The 23,680-nt window shown below is 36.9% G+C and overlaps 1 protein-coding gene across 3 annotated transcripts in view; it reads left to right on the plus strand.

Moving 5' to 3' along the window:
- Positions 1 to 2,845: 2,845 nt before the first annotated feature.
- Positions 2,846 to 23,680, plus strand: part of KCNIP4 (potassium voltage-gated channel interacting protein 4) — a 246,263-nt gene continuing 225,428 nt past the window's right edge. The window contains exon 1 of one of the 3 annotated variants that reach the window (XM_074229712.1): positions 2,846 to 3,088. In XM_074229712.1, coding sequence (XP_074085813.1) covers positions 2,977 to 3,088 — 112 coding nt within the window. In that variant the 5' untranslated portion in view covers positions 2,846 to 2,976. Of the gene's footprint in view, positions 3,089 to 3,583; positions 3,716 to 23,680 lie in introns of those variants that run through there. The other 2 variants (XM_074229714.1, XM_074229715.1) reach the window with 2 other exon arrangements.

Here is a 23,680-nt window from a genome sequence, read left to right on the forward strand (position 1 = left end):
TAAGAATGCTTACTTGATTAGTATTGGGACATGTGATTTTATTGGTATGGGGAATTCTTGGATGGAGTGACAGGATGGGGCTAGCCAGTGAAAGAAGATAGGCATAGATATGAAAAGATAATCAGTAAGACATCTGATGTGTCAATTTTTAGTTCAAGCAATGGATGTTACAGGAGTTGAGACAGCATAAGCACAGGTGGTTAAGTAAAGCTTCATAAAAGCTTTATTTTTTATATTCATATGGTACTTAAACTTCTAAATACATTACATCTATTTGATCTTCACAATACCCCTGAAAAAGTAACTGCTAAGTTTTTACACCCATTTTTTAGCAGGAGCAACTGAGTCTGAGAGAACTTAAATGACATGCCCAAAGTTACATAGCTAAGATAGTGTCAGAGGCAGGATTTTAATCCAAGTTTTCCTGACTCCAAATGTAGTATTGCCCTCTCATTCCAGGGTAGATTGCAAAGAAAGCCAGAAGGGGAATTAAGAGAATTCGGTTAGCTTTGCAACTCATCCTCCAACAATACATGACTGCGGGTAGTCACTTTAACCTCAGTTTCTTGATTTGTAAAACTATTGGTTTCAGGTAGCTCTTCTCAGTCTAGTGTAGTGAAATGATATCAGAATCAAATAGAAATGGGGGTACTAATAAATATGTATGAATCCCTGCAGGCTGCATATTGATTGACTTAATTTTAAAATTAATGATACCTCTATTTTATTCTATTTCTCTTCATTTATCAAATATTTCCCAGTTGCATTTTAATTGGGAGTGTTGCTGGTCACATAGTAGACAGAGACACATGTGTGAAGCCTCTGATAAAGCAGATTGAGTATTGGACTTGGAGAGCCTGAACAGGTCATTTACTAGCTCTGATCCTCACTTCCCTCATCTCTAAAATGAGCCACTTGAATGCAGTAATCTCTAAAGTCCCCCTCAGCTCTAAAATCTATATTATATGATGATCTTTGGTCTATGAAAGTTCCTTCCAGCAAGAAGTGTTGTGATCTAAGTTGAAACTGGGCTTTGAAGACTAATTAGGGTTCAAGGTGATTGATAAGAGAGTGTCTCTTAAGGCACCCCAGCTGGTTCTCAGGTTCCTTTCAGCAGTAAGTTCTATGAGCTAAGGTGAAACTGGGCTTTGAAGCCTAGCCAGGATTCAGGGTGGTTGATAAGAGAGAGTGTCTCTTAAGGAACCCCAGCTGGTTCTCAGGTTCCTTTCAGCAGTAAGTTCTATGAGCTAAGGTGAAACTGGGCTTTGAAGCCTAGCCAGGATTCAGGGTGGTTGATAAGAGAGAGTGTCTCTTAAGGAACCCCAGCTGGTTCTCAGGTTCCTTTCAGATCTAAGATGAAACTGGGCTTTGAAGCCTAGCCAGGATTCAGGGTGATTGATAAGAAAGTGTCTCTTAAGGAACCCCAGCTGGTTCTCAGGTTCCTTTTAGCAGTAAGTTCTATGAGCTAAGGTGAAACTGGGCTTTGAAGCCTAGCCAGGATTCAGGGTGGTTGATAAGAGAGAGTGTCTCTTAAGGAACCCCAGCTGGTTCTCAGGTTCCTTTCAGATCTAAGATGAAACTGGGCTTTGAAGCCTAGCCAGGATTCAGGGTGATTGATAAGAAAGTGTCTCTTAAGGAACCCTGGCTGGTTCTCAGGTTCCTTTCAGCAGTAAGTTCTATGACCTAAGGTGAAACTGGGCTTTGAAGCCTAGCCAGGATTCAGGGTGGTTGATAAGAAAGTGTCTCTTAAGGCACCCCAGCTGGTCCATCACGGGTTCCTGTATGTTTGGCTTGGTTTGATTATGTTGCTATCCCTAGAGTAAGGAGAATGATAGTGGGACAGGAGAGGAGCAGCTGCTTGGAAACCAGGACTGATTGGATTTAAGCTATCCTGGCAGCACCTGAGCTATATTTCCACTTAGTTGTTCTATGGACTGTGGTTTCTATCTCCTCTGGTGGTCTTTAGAGAAAGCAAACCCTAAGTGTGGAGAGACAGGCATCCTTGGGAAGATGCCTGGCTCGGATGAAGTCCTGGGCGGTATACTGAATGAAACTTAGCTGCCTAATCATTCCTCCTTGCTCTTCTGATGTGTTGATCAAGAATCCACATGCCCCCGGTGCTCTTGCCTTCTCCCCCCCCCCCCCACCCCTTTCTATTTGTGTTAGTAAACTTGCCAGCCAGATTAATCTTGTCAAAGCCTCCAGATAAGACCCGGGTGACAGGAAAGCCTGTGTGGTGGGTGCTCAATGAAACATGCCTTTAAGTAAGCCCCGAAACCAAGAACTCCCAGCTGCCTTGTCAACTGCCCTTTGATTTGGGTTGGAATCCATGGCAGGTGGAATCTGGAGGCGATGGGGGGGTGGGGGGGAAGGGGCTATTCCATCCGCAAATATCAGCGCGGGCTCTGTTTGTTGTCTGGGGAAGGAGGTTAGTTTTTTTCTGTAACGAGCTAGCTGCGAGGGAAAGCAGCCGCCTTTGGCAAATGGGCGTTTGTCAAGCTTCCCATGCACACACACACACACACACACACACACACACACACACACAAAGAGTGTGAAAACAGCTCTGAAGACACTTGCAAAGCTGGAATCTGGGACCATTAGGATGCTGGTAGCAGGGTGCTGCCTAGTGCAAGTTTCCCGGGAGGGCTGCTTCCCGCATCTGACACAGCCAAGTCTTCCGTGGTGAAACAGCTGTCCGGGTGGCCGCTGGCCCCGATGTCCGCGCTGGGCGGACCCGGGCAGCGTGCACCCCCTTAAACAGATGGGCAGAGAAGCAGAGGAGGCCAGCCTCCGCCTGGGATCGCTCCTCCGCGGGGAGGGTCAGTCGCTTTCCACCGCGAGACGGAGAGGAGCTGCTGACTTTCCCCCCCATTGCAACTCCTTCCCGGGAGCTCGAGGCTCCCAGCCCCCTGCTCCCCTGCCTCCCGCCCTTCCCCCTGGTGTGGAGCCTGGAATGATTTGCCTGCTTGGAGAATGTTGACTCTAGAGTGGGAGTCGGAAGGACTGCAAACAGTGGGTATTGTTGTGATTATATGTGCGTCTCTGAAGCTTCTTCATTTGCTGGGACTGATTGATTTTTCGGAAGGTAAAGAGGCTGCTCACAGTCGGGGCTTTTTTTGGTAGGGTTCAGGTTTGGGCTCAGTCCTGCCAAAGTTGAGTCCAAGTTTGGATAATCAGCCTGCTCCACGTGGGCAAGCAGGGTGTCTTCTTTCAAGTGACCCAGACGTGTCATTTGGGGGGGGGTGCAATTGTGTTAGAAGGCTCATTTGGGAAATAGGAGAGATCTGCCAGCTGGTCTGTGCACCAAAGGCAGTTTCCAGGGTGGGAAAACTGGCAGAGAGAGTGTCTGCTCAGGATGCTGTCCTAGGCCAGCCTTGCAAGTTGCCGTCAAGTTGCTCCTGATCACCTCCCGTTCCTCTAATGAATGATTCTGTCTGATGGAGGGTAGAAATGTGCTTCATTAGCTAAGGTGCCAGCCTAAGGGATGGAAGGGCTAGGGAAAGGAAATGGGGCGGGGGGAGAGGACTGTGATGTAAACTAGTTTAACCTATGGCTCTCTGTTCATCTGTGTGGTCACTACTTAGCAAAGATGTATTTTAAACACTAAATGTCGACCTTTTCCCACTTCATGCCTTTTGAATCTACTTTGGTCATTTATCTCCTCAGAGTTTGTTTTTCTTGGGTGCATCTGCCTGTCTGAATACAAGAGATGGTAAGCCCCTTTGCCAGTTATAAATTATATGACCTTTACTTTTGCTCTTTGAAACATCAGTTTGTTTTACAAAGATATTACCCAGTACTGTAGTTTTGTTCTGTTATATTTGCCCTAACCATCGCTCTCTATCTCTCTATCTATCTATCTGTTGGTGCCATCCTTGAAACAGCAGGAATTTTTAAAAATAGCATGCAAATCCCAATAATTTAGGGTGAATTCTGCACCTGGGCTGTTTTTCTTCCCAGATGAGATTGTTTTAACTAATTTTTCCTTCCATGATTGAATCCTTTTGGATGCTAGGTAAGATTATTCCCCCTCATATAGTTGTTCCCCACAAATAAGTGGAGAATGGTTTCCCATCATGATTGGTGTTTAAATAAATGAGTTTGATTTTGAAATCTTTGTAATCACAGGTGTTAAAATGACATTATCCTCAGATTAATCCTATAAAAAGCTGTTTCTTTTTAATTATTTTAATATATACACACTTATTTTGTGTGTGTGTGTGTGTGTGTGTGTATTCTCTTTCAGGCTATTTAGTACCACACAGACACACACAATTTTCACAATTTTCAAACCTGTTTTCTTCAGATTTGTTATTTGTAGTCTTGTAAGGAAAGAAATGAGTTCTTATCACATCAAATTCTTATCTCTTCTTTTTCAAGTACTCTAGATCTGTGACAAGCCCTGCTTAATCACACATGAGAATCATATTGCAAAGGGATGGGGGAAGAAAAGCCCAGAAATTGCATTCTTTCTTTTCTGATATTACATAGTAATTTAATTGAACTACAGGAGGGAAAAATTGCATAATCAAACTTCTCACAGTGCCCCAAACCAAGATTTTACTCTTCAGAGATCTCTGGCCCATTAGTTTCAATATCTCAATAAAATTCTAAATGGGGAAGATTTCATCTTGCTTTTGAAAACCTTTCTGGTGATTTCATTTTGAGAATGACTTTTTCATTTTTTTATTGTTCCTCTACTGTTTTGGTCTCCATGTCACTATTCCCTTGCTTCCTTGAAACATCCTAGAGGTGAGTGCACTTCATAGACAGAAGCAGCAATTTCTAGATTCTAATGTCTCCCAAGGAACTTGAAGAAGAGAACTTTGACATCAGTGTAATATCATGTATTGTTTTTTCATAATGCCACTATTGATAGTATATGGCCTAGAAGCTGAAAATCCCAAGTTCAAGTCCATTGGGAGTGATTGAGTTTTTCATCTATTCTGAAGGATGATTTTTTTATCTCAATAGGCAATCTTCCAAACCATGGTTCTGGCAAGAAGGCTATAGATTAGTTAACCTGGTATACCTAATTCAAATGTTCTGTCTCTTATTCTTCAAGTATTTTTCAGAAGAGCATTTATGCCTAATTTCTTTTTCTCTTCTGTAGTTCCAAAGCAATTTGTTTTGTCTTACTTTGATCCTTAATTTTTCCTTCTATCTTTTATTGGAGTTGTCTGAATTTGCTTTATCTCCTCTGTTCAATGTAAACTCCTTGTGGTTGTATGCATTATTGAATCCAATTATTTTCTACTCATAGTAGGTACTGAATGAATGCCTGATGACTTGAACTGAGTTATTGGTTTACAAAGGACTTCTATATGATGTTCGTGATAAATATAAAGATAAGTCAATATAGATGGTATTACTATAAAATGGTTAGTAAGACTATTTCAGTATAATTATGCTTCAATGTAAGAAACATTTATGTCCCATTTAAATAAAATTTTATGTCAGTAAAATATATTTTCTCCTTATAATCCTTTTTTAATAGAAATGCAGGTTTTCCAAAATTGAAAGTAATTGGTAAGGGATAAGATAATGATGCTAATGAGATTTTTCTCTAATTATTTTAGTTCATATACATATTGACTCACTAATAATGGGAAAAGGCAAGAATATTGGCAAGACTATTGCCCATTATTGTGCAAATAAACTAAAATACTTTTCCCCTAAGAAATATAGTAATATACCCTTCTGCCCTAGAATTATTTTTAAAATAAAAGTAATGTCCTGGCTCCCTACCTATTTCACAAAATTCAATTAAAAGAAAAAAAAGCTGCTCAAGTTTCTAATGAGAAAACCAAGAAAGAAACCTGAGACACATCTCTTGAGGTTTGCACAAGGTTTTGTAGTGGAACCCCCAAGTTCTAACAGGCAATAACAACATCCTGAATGGAGTTTGAGTTTTGGTCTTCTTACATTTTATTCACCTCTACAATTCAGCTATATTGTCAACATATTGGTCCTCACTTGTGATGTTCCATGCCCCATCTCTGGGCTTTTACACCAGCTATTCCTTATGCCTAGACTACCCTGCCTATTTGTTGTCATGTGATTTCACACACAATCCTATCTTTGTTTGTTGTAATGTTAAATTTTTTTCTATTTGACAATTGTTGAAGGCAGAGTCTGTCTTTTGCCTTTTTTGTATCTCCAGCACCAACAATAGTTGGTATGTATTGAGTCTTTTCAGTCATGTCTAACTCTTCATGACCCCTTTTGGGGTTTTCTTGGCAAAGATATTGAAGTGGTCTGCCATTTCCTCCTCTAGTTCATTTAACAGATGAGGAAACTGAGGTAAACATGGTTAAATAACATGCCCAAGGTCACTCAGATATTAAGTGTCTGAGGTCAGATCTGAACTGAGGAAGATAAGCTCTCCAGTGCTCTATCCACTGCACTAACTACCTTCTACCCATTGACTTCTGAACCTTTTTCATTTGTGGCTTCCTTCAAGATTTAGCTCAGATCCCACTTTCTACAGAAGTCTTTCCAAAACTTTGAGCTTCTGAGATTTATTTCACATCTATCCTTTATATATCTTAATATGTATCTAGTTATTTAAATACCCCCCCCATACACACGCTTTAGAATGTAAGCTCTTTGAGGGCAAGGCCTATTTCGTTATTGTTGTAGATTATGGGTAAGTTTGTGTGTCTTTTTATTTTTCATTTTGTTTTATTTTTGCCTTTTTTTTTGTTTCTCTAGTGCTTATTATTGTGCTGCTTCATAATTTTTTTTAAAATAAAAATATGTTGATTGACCTGTAGAATTGAGTTATTCATTTGCAGAGATTACTGGGTGATCTAGTGACTCCAATTTATCAACTATTAGTGATTGCACAGGTATTTGGAGTAGATAAATTGAGAAATCCTCCAGTACTTTTAGGTCCTTAAGCTACTTTTAATGTCCTATGGCAGCCTTTGCCTTCAGTCTCTGAAGACTTTTCATATTTATATCTCACAAAATAGAGACAACCTCATCAAAGGTATCTTGGCTGCTATTCATTAGAACACAAGATCCAGAGCAGTACTTTAAGCCAGAACATTCAACCAAGAGCTACAGAAGCTTTGCTTACATCTGTCTTGATCTGGAATAGTTTTCAAGTTCTGTGGCAAGAGGAAAAGGAGCTTAAAATAACAGAAGGAAGGAAGGAAAAAGAGAGAAAGAGAGAGAAGATGTTTATTTCATTCTAGAAATAATGAGAATTCAGGAAAGTTTCTTGAAAAGGCAGATGGCATGGTACTATCTGAACATTAGAGCAATCACTTTGGTAACTATGTGGAGGATACAAGGTCATGGACCAGTTGGGAAGTGATCACAGTAGTCCAGATGAGAGGTGATGAAGATCTGACCTAGTCTACTAGGTGTGAGAAGGAACAAATGGATTGAGAATCTACAAATAGTTGGGATGTGAGCTCTGAGGGAGAGTGAGGAAGCAAAGAGGACACCAAGGTGGTGAATCTGGATTACTGCAAGATTAATGGGCCCCTCCACAGAAACAGTGAAGTTGAGAAAAGGGGGGCAGTGTAGGGGGTGAAAGATGAGTTCTATTTAGACAGGCTGTTTGAGATACTTAATCTGAAATGTCCAATAGACCACCGGTGATTGAATACAGTAGTTCAGGCAAATCAGGAGAGAGACTAGAGGGAGAGATAGACAGAATTGTTAAAAAAAAAAAAAAAAAAAAAAAACTTTATGAACTGTAATAGTGAGTTGACGTAATGATTAGATTTGGAAAAATAAATGGTTACTTTGGAGCCCAGAGATACAATGACGCTTGGAGGAATCTAAGAGTTTGAATCTCATAAGAGGCAGAGGGTGAAGTGATATCCAATCTTTCATGTCCTCAGAATATAGAGAAGATTTTATTTTTTTTTCTTCTGAAGCCATTTTCCCCCTCTTCTACTAGGGAAAAACAATCAAGGTAGATCTTTTAAGTATTTCTGAAGTCTTCAAGTGAATTTCATCTAGTATAAGAAGTAGTAAAGTGATCTGTAAAATAAAAACTAAAATAAATAATCCTTTTAAAGGACACAGATTCTTTGTTCTCCTTTAGGTTCCCACAATGGTCAGGCAATAGCTAGTATCCCTCTTCCTACCTATTGCTCTGGGATGTTTAAAATAATTGACAAGTTATCAAAGGATGAATATCCACAACCTTAATAACCCATTTTATAATAACCTCATTTCTTTTCTTTTCTTTTTCTTTTAGGTTTTTTTTTTTTTGCAAGGCAAATGGGGTTAAGTGGCTTGCCCAAGGCCACACAGCTAGGTAATTATTAAGTGTCTGAGACTGCATTTGAACCCAGGTACTCCTGACTCCAGGGCCGGTGCTTTATCCACTGTGCCACCTAGCCGCCCCCACCTCATTTCTTTTCAAACCATCCATTCCATGCTCAGTTTAATCACTTAGTAAAAATTATATCGTATATATAGAGAAGCTGAAAGCAAATAATTTGGACACAAGTCAATGTTGAATCCAAACTCTTGGGTTTTTAGCTTGAGTGAGTACCACACATTGCCAGTGCCCTTCTGATAAAAATGCCATGGCCATTAAGATTGAACTGTCTCTCTGGGGGATAGTTTTGTTTATCTAGTGTCTCTCAATAAATGGCCTAAAGGCCTACAAAAAGGATTGCAATGCATTTTATGTATATATATATATATATATATATGTATATATTATGATATTTAAAACAGACCTATGAGGCAGATGCAACTGACATTATCATCCCTATTTTACAAATGAGGAAACTCAAACTTCTAAAAAGCTTTAGCTATTTTATAAGTATCAAAGGATTAATGAAAATTAGAAGCAGGGTTTGACATTAGACATCTCCTGTTTGCAAATTCATTGCACTTCTGACTTTTTCCACCCTCCTTCTAATGTAGAAAGCGACAACACATCACATACAGTCTCAATACATTCCACTAAATATTGCAATATGGGCACTTTTACCTTTTAACAATCATCTTCAAATACTATTGCTTCTCCAATCAGTAACTATTAAAAAGTAGCTCTAAAACAAATTTATATGCATTTCTAACATTCATTGAGATAAATATAAAATTCTTGAACCTAATACTTGGAAAATCCTCCTTCTGATATGTGCTTTCATTTTATCTTATCCAGAACCTGACATCCAGACCACTGCCTAGTCTTCACCATGCCATGCTGCCTAATCTTTGGCAAACATCCTCATTCCCCACCACCGCCACCGCCTTGGACTCTGTCCCTGGCTCTCCCCATCTCTGGTAGGAGGGTCTTTTGCCTTATCATACTTGGATGCAGGCCTCTTCACCAAATATGTATCCGCACCATGCTTCATCATGTTCCACCCTATCCTTTCATTTATGGGATTATCTTTCCCCATTAAGACATGAGACAGGAGAACTATCTGACTCTCATGTATTTGAATCTTCTTATGGTTCCTGATACAAAGTGAGTGATTAATAAGTGTTTTAGCTGTCCAAGGAGAGTCAGATATTTGCTTATATTTCATCCAAAAATGATTCCTCTGGACTGGTCAATCTTGATTCCCCATGAATGAGCCATGTTCCTTCCTAATTCCATGCTTATGTTGCCTATATCAACTCCCTTATTGAAATCATGTCCATCTTTTAAGACTCAGCTCACGATGTAAATACACAAATCTTGCCTCACAGTTCCATAGCTCATTACTCACTCCTCCTCTAAACTTCTGTGGTAGTTATAGTCCAGATCACAGACTAAACTTTTTAATTACTTTTTCTGTGTATTTCGTTTAAAGTTTTGAGAATCATTTCTTCACATGTTTGTAAATTCCTTGAGGTCAGGGACTAGATCTTAATGCATTTTTTACTAACATCATCTAGCCCAGGGCTATCCAAACTGGGCCAGGAGTGTGATTTTATGCATCCCCCTGTGGGTTTACTAAATGCTTCAGTAAATGAATCAGAGCTACTGGAGAGCTCTCACTAAAATGGCAAATCAAAATAAATTGTTCATTATTTCAATAAAAACCTTTAAAATTAAGGTTGGATAACCCCATCTAACTCAACACAGCATATTGGCATAGAGATATCTAGATATCTATAAATAGAGATATCTAGATATTTAAGCATCCACACCAATATTTAAGTGTGCATATGTCTATATCTGTATAGATAGATGGTTAGAATTCAATAATTACATTTATATGTGTAGATACTTTCATGGGTAAGTTAAGCTGACTCTGGTCATAGGAGACTTCTGAATAAAACTTTTCAGTGCTGGGAAATTTAGATTGCTGAGTGTTTGATTCAGCAAGATGAAGGAATTATTTTTCCTTTTCTTTTCTTCCCTATTAAATACTGCTTTGGCAGACAAATTGGAATATTTTGAAGTGGTTGTTCTCAGTCTTAAGCATCAATGTCTTTAGGATGTTAGATTCAGGCATAGCTAAGTTTGTGGCAGATGGAGGATGTTATAATTCAAAATAATATATTTGTCTTTAAAGTGTCCACAACCATTGTTAGTTCAAAAGTAATCCAGGGAATCTTGAAAAAGGAAATGGGAGATTTCCTGTGTTCCCTAAGTATCAATTTTTGAATGCTGCCCATTCTACTTAGTAACTATTGTGACCTTGGACAAGTCATCTTCCATCCTCTGGTTTTCAATTTCCTTACCTGTAAAAGAGGTATTGGACTAAATGATCCCTAAGGACATTTCCATCCATTAACCCTATACCATAGACTTCAGAGGTGGATACCTAGGGGTATGATTTTCAGGTGTTAGCTGATTTGTCATGCACTCTGGTCAGAGTTAATAGGCTAGCTTGTTTGACCAATGAATAAACAGAGATCTAAGACTTGCTGTGAAATGATATAAATAGGAACAGTGTTTTCAGATTTAAGGAATTTAAGGATCTTGATAATCTTGATAAAGGGCCACTAATAGTCTTAGAAGAGTAAAGCACCTGCAAAAAAACTTCTAAGTTTCCACATGGACCTTGAACAACATTTAACACTTCACAAACATCATTGGTGTATTGATGCTGAAATTAGAGATTTTCTGAAGCATCACCTTAATAGGAAGACACATTTAAATCCTTCCTGGTGTAATAAAATTTTCAAAGAGGTATGCAGGGAGGAGTGAGCTAAATCTGCTGCTTAATGACAATAAGACTTTTGCAGCTACAACAGAGAGCTACCTTTGAAAAGGGAGCTCATTAGACATTTGGACAAAAACTCTGGATCCCTAATGAGTATTCACTATTCAAAATAGTATGCTGGCTTCTATGTTGTTATCTATTCCTTTACTGGGCTAGAAATATGTACCTTAGCATTTTATGGCCATGGTCAAAAAAAAAGTGCAAAGCAAGCAAATTCTTAGCTACAAAATACTCATAAAGTGAATGGTTTACCTGTGCAGCTATATTATCATTAGGTAGGGAGGAAGAACTCACTCTTGTGTTGCTTGGCTAAACTGAAGACAAAAGTCTCCCATCAGGGCCTCCGACCCTTAAAGCTTTCTCTTCCACCTTTATTTTCAAGGACAACCAAGGAAGAATTTTAGGGGAACCATGTAGGACCCATTACTTGTGACTTAATACTGTACTTATTTTTTTATCAGTTTTAATTGTTGTGTAGTGCAATGTGATCCACAGTCTGTATCAGTATCATATACATGGACAAAGAAGAGGGTTCAGGGAAAATAGAAACTTTGAATGATGTAATTAAGGAAAACTGTAGCCTATAGCTCACCTTTTGCCAGGATAGGCTATTGAAGAGAGAGATAATGGGAAAGAGGTTTTTTACTTTGGATCAAACAGACCTGTGTGATGATGAGTAAAGTTATGGGTAAGAGTGAGAGATGTGGAGTGAATACAAGTGAGGGATATTTAAGGTTAGATAGAAGCAGTGCAGCTACCCTGATGATGATATTTATTTCTGGGTCCTGTTTTACCTGGCCTGATAAGTTTGGTGACTGAGCACTTTTATCTATGACAAGCATCCTAACTTTTACTGTTCAAAGGCTACCCCAGAGTTACATAAAGATATGTTCATGAATCGAGCCATGACTCCACTTACCATCCCTTTGAGAATTTGTCTTCCTGATGGTAACTCCCCTATATGCCTTGTCTTTCTATGTTAGAATATAAATTCCATGAAGGCAGGAACTGTCTTGTTTTTTTTCCCCTTTTATATCAGCAGCATTTAGCTCAGGGACCAATATGTACTAAAATTTTATTTTTTTTCTCATTCATTTAGATCTACCCTATCTAAATTATACTATCTGAATATACTAATGATTCTCTTTCCCATAAGGAAGGTGTAATGGAAAAACCAAACTGTGATTCTCTTTATACCACAGATTCTGAGTTCCTAAAAATACTTTCAAGGCCAGTCATGGAAGGGGTTTTGTAAAAGAGAAAAAATGTAAGAAAAGTAGCTGCATTTCTTTATTTTTCTTACCTTAACTGCTTTTATTTCTTTCCTATGAGCAAAATGAAGAGGTTCTTGGCCTACTTCTAACATTAACTTTGGTCACTGAATCCACAGAGATCTTAGTTTTGTTAACCGTAAAATTAAGAAGTTGGACCAGATAGTCATAAACATCTCTGCTAGATTTAAGATTCATTGCTTTCATGAATCATAATTAGAGAAATTTGACTGAGATTACTTTTCATCAGGCAAATCCCAGAGGTTGTGGAACTAGTTTAAAAAAGTCATTTCACTGCCATGTGAATACTAAAAAACATGGGGGGGGATAAACAAGCAGCAATAAAAAACCTCAAAAACCCAACAATAGACCAATGTCATTAATGAATATCAATTCAGAAATTTAAAATAAAATTCTATGATGTTTTAAGGCAATTTATTCAAGACTCATTTATCATGATCAATGTCTATTTATAAGGATGCAAGGATGGAACACAATATAATTAATGGTATTAAGATATTCTTCTCCATGACACTTTTTTCTATATTAAAGACCCATTTAAAATAAGTAGAATGATATTGTAGAAGGAAAGTGAGGTTTTTGCTTAGCATGCCATTGACATAGGATTTTTTTGTTTTTCTTGAATCATGGAAAGAGGGTTAGATGTGGTAGTCTACTGAACCAGAGTTTAAATTCCAATTTTACCATTTCCTTTTTCTCTGTCCTTGGGCAAACTATTTTATCTCACTGGTCTCAGTTTCCTTATTGTAAGTAGGGATATGATATCTAAAGTCACTTCACTACTACCTTTAAATCTATGACCTTGAAGTAGTGGTGTTCTAAAGGTGTTTTGCCTAAAATAATGAAATATGACACTTTTTTTAAGAACCAAAAGAATTCAGGATATTGCCCCAAGCTTATCAATTAAAGCATGGATATTTTGGGTTTTCCCAGAATTCCATAGAAATAGGTACATTTAAATTAAATCAAAGGTATTACTTCAAATGTAGTGTAGCAATTAAGTACTTTTAGCATATTCAGTATTAACTTTTTTTTGCCTGCAGAGAATGAACAAAGATAATCACAATAAATAACGCTTGAGATTTATTATGACATAAGCTTAATATGCAGTAACTGTGGGGGAGGGCTATAGAGATCAGTTAATTATCCCATACAGAGACCCCACATAAAGACCTTGATAAGGAAACATTCAAACCAAAAATTTAAAGCCTGCTTTTCTTTGGATGGGGTATATTGGAAAATGCATTAAATTTAGAGTAAGAGATTCTGGATTTGAATACTCTTATTCTACTACCTGCTACTTATGTTATTAGGACAAATCACTAAACCTGAGTCTTATTTCTTCATCTATAAAATAAGTATATTGGTTCAGATGGTCTACAGGGTCCCTTCCAGATGGAAAGCTATGATTCTTGTTGTTTTAATCCAGGAGATTTTTACATTTTCAATTCCATTATTATTTAAATCTATAGTCACCAAACTTTGTTTTTGTGGCTATGGAACTTTTTTTTTTGGCAAGGCAATGGGATTAAGTGACTTGCCCAAGGCCACACAGCTAGGTAATTATTAAATGTCTGAGGCCAGATTTGTCAAGCACTCCTGACTCCAGGGTCAGTGCTCTATCCACTGCACCACCCAGCCTCCCTGTGGCTGTAGAACTTTAAATAAAGCTTTGGAGAAACTGTTACAGAAAAATCTTTTATAAATGTCTTTTAAAAATATCTGCATCTAATAGTCACAGATAACAAAGCACCCATTTAAAATTATATTTAAAGGTTTTTTCTTATGAGTAACAATTTGCAAAAAAGATAATAAAGAACTGATTATTTGTTGACAGGTGTTTTTATAGTTGGGAATAATATGAAAAGCAATAACTCACTTTAAAAATGTTTCACTATGTTATTCTCCTTTTTTTCAATCAGTATTTTGAAAAAGTGTTATAGTTCATCACTTTCTAACAAAAAAAGGACTGTTTTGTTTGTTTTATTGCCAACATTTTAAAAATAACTGTATTCTTTGATAGAACTTGATAATATATTTAAATTTTGGTAACATCATTCACATCAGAATCATTAGACATAGATATAAATTGGAGAACTATTAAAATTAGATAGGGATAGTTACAGGCATAGTGAATAGAGTATTGATCTTGGAGATAGGAAAACCTGAGATCAAAGACTCCAAATACTTCCTGGCTATCTGACCTGGGCAAAGTCATTTCTCTTGTCTCAGTCATATCATCTCTACAAGGAGGATGATAACATTTCTTAGCTCAACAGGTTGTTGAGAAAACATTTTGAAAACCTTAAAGAACCATATAAATGCTAGCCATAATGATTATTTCATCTATAATGTGAGTTTGGAGCTGAAATAGGTGAGTGAATCTTGGTTACATTGTCATAGTCTTGGGTTTTCTCTTTAAAATTCTGTTTTCCCTAATTAGCCAAAATTATTGTTGATATAAAAATGTAATAAAATTCTTAATAATTAAGAATAGAAATGAACACTATTGATTTGACATATGCCCTGTTAAGGTATACCTTTCACTTTGATAACCATTAAAGTCTTAAGCAGGGGAGGCTAGGTCATGCAGTGGATAGAACACCAGCCCTGGAGTCAGGAGTACCTGAGTTCAAATCTGGTCTCAGACACTTAATAATTACCTAGCTGTGTGGCCTTGGGCAAGCCACTTAACCCCATTGCCTTGCAAAAACCTAAAAAAAAAAAAAAAAGTTTTAAGCAAATTGAAAAGGAAAATCTTACAATGTAGGGAAAAACAATAAAGATGATAAAAATGGCAACCTAAGCCCAAAGAGGTGACAGGACTTCCTTTGATCAGAAATTCTTGAGTATGGCCAAATGGAAAAAAAAAAAAAAAGATGAGTAAAATCAGAGGCCACAGGGGAAATCAAGTATGGGACAAAAAGGAAGTCAATAGTTAGCAGTGTAGGATTCTTTGGAGCTCATTTCCCCAGGATGCTGGAATGTGTGTTCAGCTTTTGGTTGATTTTTTTCATGCATATGGGAAATAGTCACTAATTAATGGTAGATTTTTGGGAACACAGATTTCAAGTGGTTGATTGATTTTGGCCAAAATATTAATTAGTTTTTTTTCTTTGTTACAAAGAAAGGCTAAAAATAATGGGAACAAAGATACAAAGGGAAATTTAGATAAGGTAAAAAGATAGCAATAAAATATTCTTTAATTGTAGTTCTCTACATCAATTGAATGCACTATATACAGATAGGAAGCAATCTCAAAGGGTTTCTCATTTGTTCTTTTCAACTATTATAACTTTATTCTTTGGGAAATACTTATGTTATATCAGAGAACACAGGACTTCTAAAGAATATGGTTTGTGAAACACTGATTTAGATGGCACAATGGATAAAGCACAAGGCTTATAATTAGGAAAACTCATCTTTCCGAATTCAAGTCTGGTCTCAGAAACTTACTAGCTGTGTAACCCTGTGCATTACTAAACCCTTTTTATCTCAATTTCTCCTGAATAATGAGTTGAAGAAGGAAATAATAAACCATTCCAGATATTTTTGCTGAGAAAATTCCAAATGGGATCATGGAAAGTCAAATATAACTGGGGAAAAAAACTTAATAGAAAGAAGACAGAACTAGGCTAGCAAGCAGATAAGGTCTTTGTTCTGGTAAAATATATAAAGCACTGGATTTAGAGTTGAAGAACCTGGATTCAAATCTCACTTCTGATGTTTACAACCTCTGTCCTTAAAGAAATCATTTGATCTTTCCATAGTTCAGTTTTTGCATCTATAAAGTAGGAAGATTAAACTAGATGATCTCTAAAGTATGTTAGTAAATTATGGAAATAAAGGATGTTAGTTCTTTAATCCAAATCTAACACCATTTCAAATGACTTATTTTGTGAGAAGGATAAGTAGAAAGAAGTTTTTTTTTAATGTGAGGTATTCAAATAGAGATAGGTAACCACTTTTGGGATGTTGGATTTAAGAGCTACAGGACAGGGAAGAGCAAAAACTAGGTCACACTAGGCCCCTTCAAACTAAGACAATGGTCCTGTAGTAGAAAGATCATGGAATTTGTAGCCAGAAGACCTGCTTTCAAATAATGGCTTTGCTTTTATCTGTAAAATGTGAGTCAAAAGACTCACAAGTTAGGCAAATCATTTAATGCCTTGGGGAGTCAGTGTTCTAAGTAAAATTAGGAAGTAAGAATATATAATTCCTAAATTTCCTTGCAGCTCTAATTCTTTTGAATTATAAATTTATGATGCATGATGAATGATTCATTGCTCCTTACTCCTCAACTTTGAGGTGACATTTTCTGTGACTTTTGCCACAATAGGAAGATCCTTGGTAAGTGGAGCCAGAGCAGCCTATGAATTTGAATTGCCTTGTAACAACAGTCAACCAAATGGTCATCTCAGCAATTGAGAATGAATAGCATTTTCATGCCTCTTCATATAATGTCTAATTTAGTGAAGACTTTTTTCTGTTAAAGAAAACCATTTAATGCCAACTCATTTACCCCTAGTTATCCATTGACAAATTACAAATATAGTCTCCTACCTTGAAGAAATCCTATGTTATGGTGAGCATTGAATTGGGCAACTTAATCCCTCTTTCATTTGTAAGTAAGTGTCAATATATTTCATTCTTTGAAAGTAAAACACTTTAAATACTATATGTGTCAGTTGTTATAGAAAATCCATCCAGAGCACAAAGAACAAAGAAAGCATAATACAAAGATAATTACTTAAAAAAGACAAGCATAAGATTTGTTGGCCTCTGCAGGCAAGGAGAAAAAGTACTCTATTTGTGGCCTTGCATGTACCTTCTATTATTGCTTCTATTATTTCAGTGGACTCACATTAGAAAAGCCTTATCCTTAACTTTCCTTCCCCCTTCAGGGTTACCACCTCTTCTCATTAAAAAGAACAATAAACAGAGCCTACTCTGCAGAGCCAAAATAATCATTTAGAGATTTATATCCTCCCACTGATTCTAACATGCTCCTTGGTGGCAGAATTTCCATCTCAGATGGCATCCCACAGATGAGAAGGATCAATGCCCAGCGTGGCAGACCTAACAATGTCTACTCCTTCCTAGCATCTGCATGTCCATGAGTCCTATAGTAATGCGGTGTCTGTGATCACTCATCATCATGCTAGCAAAGTCAACACACCTCCTACGGATTTTGCTAGATGTCAGAGACACCTAACAAGAACACTCGAGTGCCCTGATAAGATGTGCAGATGGCTTCTTTTCAGTTAATATTCTTTGCTAATATTAGCTTAAAGTTATTTAGAATATGTGCATCCTCAGTGACTGAAGCATATTAAACTTGTCCCATATGAATCATGCAAAAAAGAATGCTGTCACAACGACCTATCAAAAGAGGCTGATGTGAGAATCAACTCTCTGAACCCAAAGTCATAGTCACAGTCATATGCCAGCATAAACTAGCACTTTATACTATTAAGAAGACAAAAAACAGTTTCATTTTTCTCTTTTCTCTTATAATAATGAGTCTCTGCAGTGTGCTCGTATACTGGAACTTGGGAAAGGAAAAGGACAGAAAAGAGACCATAGGTTTCTGATCCTCCATTTTTGCTTGGTGTAGAAGAAATAAAGTTAGGGTTGACATGATTTGAAAGGTATTTGAAGCAACTAATTATTACTAAAACATTTAAAAAATTGGTCATTTGCTCTCCAAGTTCTCTTCTGTTTCATGAGACTGTGAATTACAGAATGAATCTATGTGATGAAGTGAAGAAGTGACAGTGGAGGTTGCCAATACAGTGTCACTGAATAAAAAGTTATGTAGTCAGGTGAACTATAGAATCATAAATATGAAAAGGATCAAAGAAGAAAGGCTTTGAGAACTGGCTGTAAATATTAGCCATATTGAACAATTGACCTAAGTATATTTCTTAGGAGTACAGTGGAAGGAACACCATTTCTGACATCAGGATCAAATCTTAGCTTTATCACTTATAAGCTGTGTAACCTCATACAAGTTATTTCATTTCCCTGAGCTCTAGTTTCCAAAGCTCTTAAATGAGGTTGGATTAGATGAGCCCAGTTCCAAATCCATATCTCCTTTCCTATACACTAGGTAGAGGTTAATAAAGACAGGGACTAAACAAGGAAGAGGTGAAAACAGGTCCACAGTCTAAAAGAGTCAGAAAGCAAAGCCAGTAGAGGTGATGAGAATTTGAATGACTTGGGAAGGAGAGTCTGTAAGTGTTCAGAGCAGGGCTTAAATCCCACATTTTACTATATAACCTTGAAGAATGAAGAATTACATAAAAATTCCATCTCTAGATAATCCTCGATTGGATCCCAATACCATATTCTTACAAATTAAAAAACAAATCTTGCCTCTTCATAGTATCTGTTGTAGCTTTACAAGTAAAATTAATTTCAGAGAAAATTGAGTTCAAAACCCTATTTTAAACATGAGTAAACTGAGCTCTGGAGAACAACAGTGATTTGACAGAGATCACACAAGTACTAATGAAACTTATTATTAAGGAAACTCAAAGTTCCTTCAGTGCCAAGTCAAGTGGTCTTTCTTCAATATCATCCCATACTTCCTCTCTTGTCAGACCCTTTTTTAAAATCTTTCGTGAATTTCTAATTCAGGAGATTTGTAATCTGGGGTCCATGCATGAACTAACTCTCTCTTTGCCCCCCCCTCCCCCTCCTCCTCCTCCTCCTCCTTCTCTCTCTCTCTCTCCCCCCTCTCTCTCCCTTCCCACCCCCATCTCTTCATATATATATATATATATATATATACATACATATATGTATGTGTTTGTATGTCCATCTGTGGAAGAACTACCTCTTTAACTATCTCTCCACACTCCCAGAGAAGGGAAAATGTCAGTCTACCCCACAAACTGTGCATGCATGGTTTGAATCCCATCTAGAGATCAGATCTTTTCAGTCAGTACAGCTGAATTCTTATTATGATAATCTTGAGTCTAAGCAAGTCACTTAACCTCTCTAGAATTCAGTTTACTTATCAGGAAAATGAAGGTGATGATATTTTTCCTAACCTTCTTTGCAAACAAAGTCCCTCTAGGATCTCCTCAATTGTAAGATCTGAGGGAAGGAAATGAGCTTTATTTAAGCATTACACTTTCTTTAGCATCTAATACAATACTTTACCAAGGCACTGAATGAATGACTGAATGAGTGGAAGGATGAAGGAAGGAAGTTTGGATAAGATGACAACAAAGATCCTCTCCAGCATTAAGATTCTGTAATTCTACAGTACTAGGGTTTATTTTCTAAAAAAAGATGTTGTTTAAGGAAACTATGTCTAAGATTCTTCCTCAATTCAGTTAAAAGTCATTTCACATATCATAAAATTTCTCCCAAACTCTGCCTCATGATAAACAACACTGCAAGGTTTCCCCTTCTTCAGATTCCTTAAATCCTACTATGAAAAAGTCCTATATTTTCTCTTTGCCCCAAACTTTCCCAGTTTATTAAACAGTGTCAAATTGTTAGAACTCCTTTCCTTTGAATTTCACAGAACTTTATTTTTCATGTCTTTGTTCATAATGTACTACGTTTTCCAACTGATGTAATGAATGATGTAGTTAGGACTGTCTTGTTGTTTGGATTTTTTGTTAGTTTTATTGTATTTTGGGTGGTTTGTTTCTTTTTTGTCAATCAGATTCATGGATTCTGCAAAGGGAAATTAAGCCATTGCTTAGAAGCCTATACCCATACGTTCCTGTCCAGAAAAGCAAATCTCATCACCCCTATGAATTTCACACAGGTCATTCCTCAGATACTTTTCATTAGGAATCTTTCCTATAAATGCTTATTGAGGAAGGTTACTAAGGAAACAAGAAGTGCAGGTAGTAGCAATTTGTGCTAAGGTTAACAAAATGTACAAATGTAATCCCTGCCTGGCTCAAGGATTTGGCTCCTCATTTTCTCAGCAGATGGAGCAGAATCACATTTCCCAAGCATTCTCTGAAGAGAGATTCTGTTTCCAGTCCTCCCTGCCTCTTTATAATGCAGGTTAGATTTTGTAAAGGAACTGAAGTAGAAAACAGACTTAACCCTTGGAAAGATTGACTAACAATGTCTCCTGTAGTGCCTAAATAATACATAACAAATATTCTTATTCATACTTTGCTACTTTACAGACCCATACATGGTATTGATATGATATAGGTGGTGCCATAGATAGAGCACTGACCTTGGAGTCAGGAGGTTGGGAGTTCAAATCCAACCTCAGAAACTTTATGCTTACTTAGCTGTGTGACCCTGGATCAGTCACCTAACCCTGATTGCCTCACATCCAGGGTCAAATTCCAGTAGTTCTGATTCATATCCAGCCACTGGACCCAGATGTCTCCAGAGGAGCCAGAAATGTGAATCTTGTGACTTAGTACAGAACCCTTCTCTCAAATTCATGCTTTTCATGACATCAACTCTCCTGACATCATCATCTTTATCATTATCATCATCATCATCATCATCTTAGTAAATAGGACCATTCAGAATCTGTCCACTGATATAATCTTTTAAGCATCCTAATGCAATAATGAGTAGTTGCATTCTAGTGAATAAATTGATTTTTATTATTAAAATATTTTTATTCCTTAAGTTTGTCTGTGAAACTTAAAATTAATTCATTCATAATAATAGGGATAAAGATTGAACCTGTGATATAAGATGCTACCCAATGAAGAAATTCCCATTACCAATGAACTTTGGCACTTTCTCTGCAAATATGGGTTTCTCAAGAAAACTTTTTTCTTTCTTTTTCCTTTTAGATTTTTTGTTTCCTGAGTGCTCATCATAATTCCTGACACAGAGAAGTACTTAATAAAAGTTTGTTGATTATTGACTGACTTGTAGTCTTAGAGAATTTATTCAAACATGGAGAGCTTGAAACCTTCCCTGGGTCACACAGTCAATATATATGTCAAGAAAACAGGTCTTCTTGACTCATAGACAAACTTTCTACCCATTCCACCATAATACATCTCATGGTATTCAAATGAATCACCCTCCCCCAATCCCCCCAAAAGAGGTAAAATAAGCTTTTATTAGATAATGTGCACTGCTCAAGGCAAAATAGGATACAGAAAGATGAACAGGTCAGGGAACCTTAAGGAATTTACTTTCTGAATGAAGCCAGAGAAAAATCATGAAAAAAAATTAATCATATAAATACTATTAAAATAACCATTCAAGAAAACAGTCCGAGATATCAGGAATTAGCATGTGGCCAGGAGAAAGTGAAAATTGAATATCTTTGATATCTATTATCATGAAGCATTTACCATGCTGCCTTTTTAAAAAAACATTTTATGGATTCTTTTTCTGTCTGTTTTTTATACTAAAATCATTTCTAATAACTACCCCATCCTTACAAAGAACTCTTTTGTAACAAAGAAAGGTAGTTCAATCAAACCAAGCAGCATATCTGTCCCATCTGGTGGTATAAGCAGCATACTCTACTCATAGTATGACAGCTCTCTACTGAGAAGAGGAAAATGTGTTTCATTATCAGGACTTGGGACAAGATTGGTCACTTTAAATAATAATGGGTTTAGAGTGCTTTAATTTTTAAGAATACATATAGTTTATAAATGTATATGTTTGTGTATACTCACATATAAATGAATAAATATGCCCAATTCCCAAAAATATGTATATATTTATTTATAAATATGTGTGCTGTTATCATGGTGATTATAGGACTTATCTAAAAGGGTCCCTGGGAAGTAAGGAGGTGATCAGAGAGTTGTTATTTAGATTTAAGGGCCAACTCAGAAATTTGAAGAAATCTCATGAAAATAAGAGAGGAGGGATTGAGTGGGATAAAGTCTGAGATTTCTTCAGTAGAATATTATAGATTGGAGAATAGTTAACTATGTGCCCCTCCTCCCTTGACAAAGCAACCTCTAGGATATTGGTGATCAACTGACCCCACCCTATCTGTTGAAGTTGGGAGGACCATTTGGTTCCTGGGGCTGAAGAGATAATCTGGTTTCAGTTTGAATTTTTATGCTCTTTTCCCTAGATTAGTTTGTGAGTCTAGATTGTAAAACTACATTCCTCATTAAGGAGGGTGGGTCAGTGGAGGGTGGGAATCATTTAGGATAAATGTGATTCTTGGGCCTTTTGCTTTTTACCTCAATCTCTGTAATTGATTGTAGCCCATTCCTGAATAAAGCTTTCTCTTCATACCTTGGAAAAAAAAAATAAATATGTGTGAACATATATAGGTACACACATACAGCTTTTTTTTGCTAGCTTTTTTAGTCAAATAAAAATCTTCTCATTTTTAAACTAGTTTGATTAAAATTTAGTGGATCTTAAAATGTTATCTAAGCATGAGTTCCAATGACTCTATTGTCTCCACAGTAGGAGAACTTTTACATGGGTGCAGATGGCATAATATCTATATTTTTTCCTTCTGTGTTCTTGCCCTCATTCTCCCTTATAATCTCCAATATCTTTATATCAGTTTTGGAATCAACCTCTTACTTTATTTTTTTTAATATTTTATTTATTTCGAATTTTATAATTTTTCCCCCTCATCTTGCTTCCCTTCCCCCCACCCCCCCACAGAAGGCAGTCTGTTAGTCTCTACATTGTTTCCATGGTATACATTGATCTAAGTTGAATGTGATGAGAGAGAAATCATATCCTTAAGAAAGAAAAATAAAGTATAGGAGATAGCAAAATTACATAATAATAGTTTTTTTTTAATTAAAGGTAATATAGTCTTTGGTCTTTGTTCAAACTCCACAATGCCTTCTCTGGATATAGATGGTATTCTCCAAGACAGATACCCCAAAATTGTCCCTGATTGTTGCACTGATGGAATGAGCAAGTCCATTAATGTTGACCATCACCCCCATGTTGCTGTTAGGATGTACAGTGTTCTTCTGGCTCTGCTCATCTCACTCAGCACCAGTTCATGAAAATCTTTCCAGGCTTCCTTGAATTCCAATCCCTCCTGGTTTCTAATAGAACAATAGTATTCCATCACATACATATACCACAGTTTGTTAAGCCATTCCCCAACTGAAGGACATTCGCTTAATTTCCAATTCTTTGCCACCACAACGGGACTGCTATGAATATTTTTGTACAAATGATATTTTTACCCTTTTTCATCATCTCTTCAGGGTATAGAACCAGTAATGGTATTGTTGGGTCAAAGGGTATGCACATTTTTGTTGCCCTTTGGGCATAATTGCAAAT

Source organism: Macrotis lagotis, chromosome 3 (assembly GCF_037893015.1).
Source record: "Macrotis lagotis isolate mMagLag1 chromosome 3, bilby.v1.9.chrom.fasta, whole genome shotgun sequence".
NCBI lineage: Eukaryota > Metazoa > Chordata > Mammalia > Peramelemorphia > Peramelidae > Macrotis > Macrotis lagotis.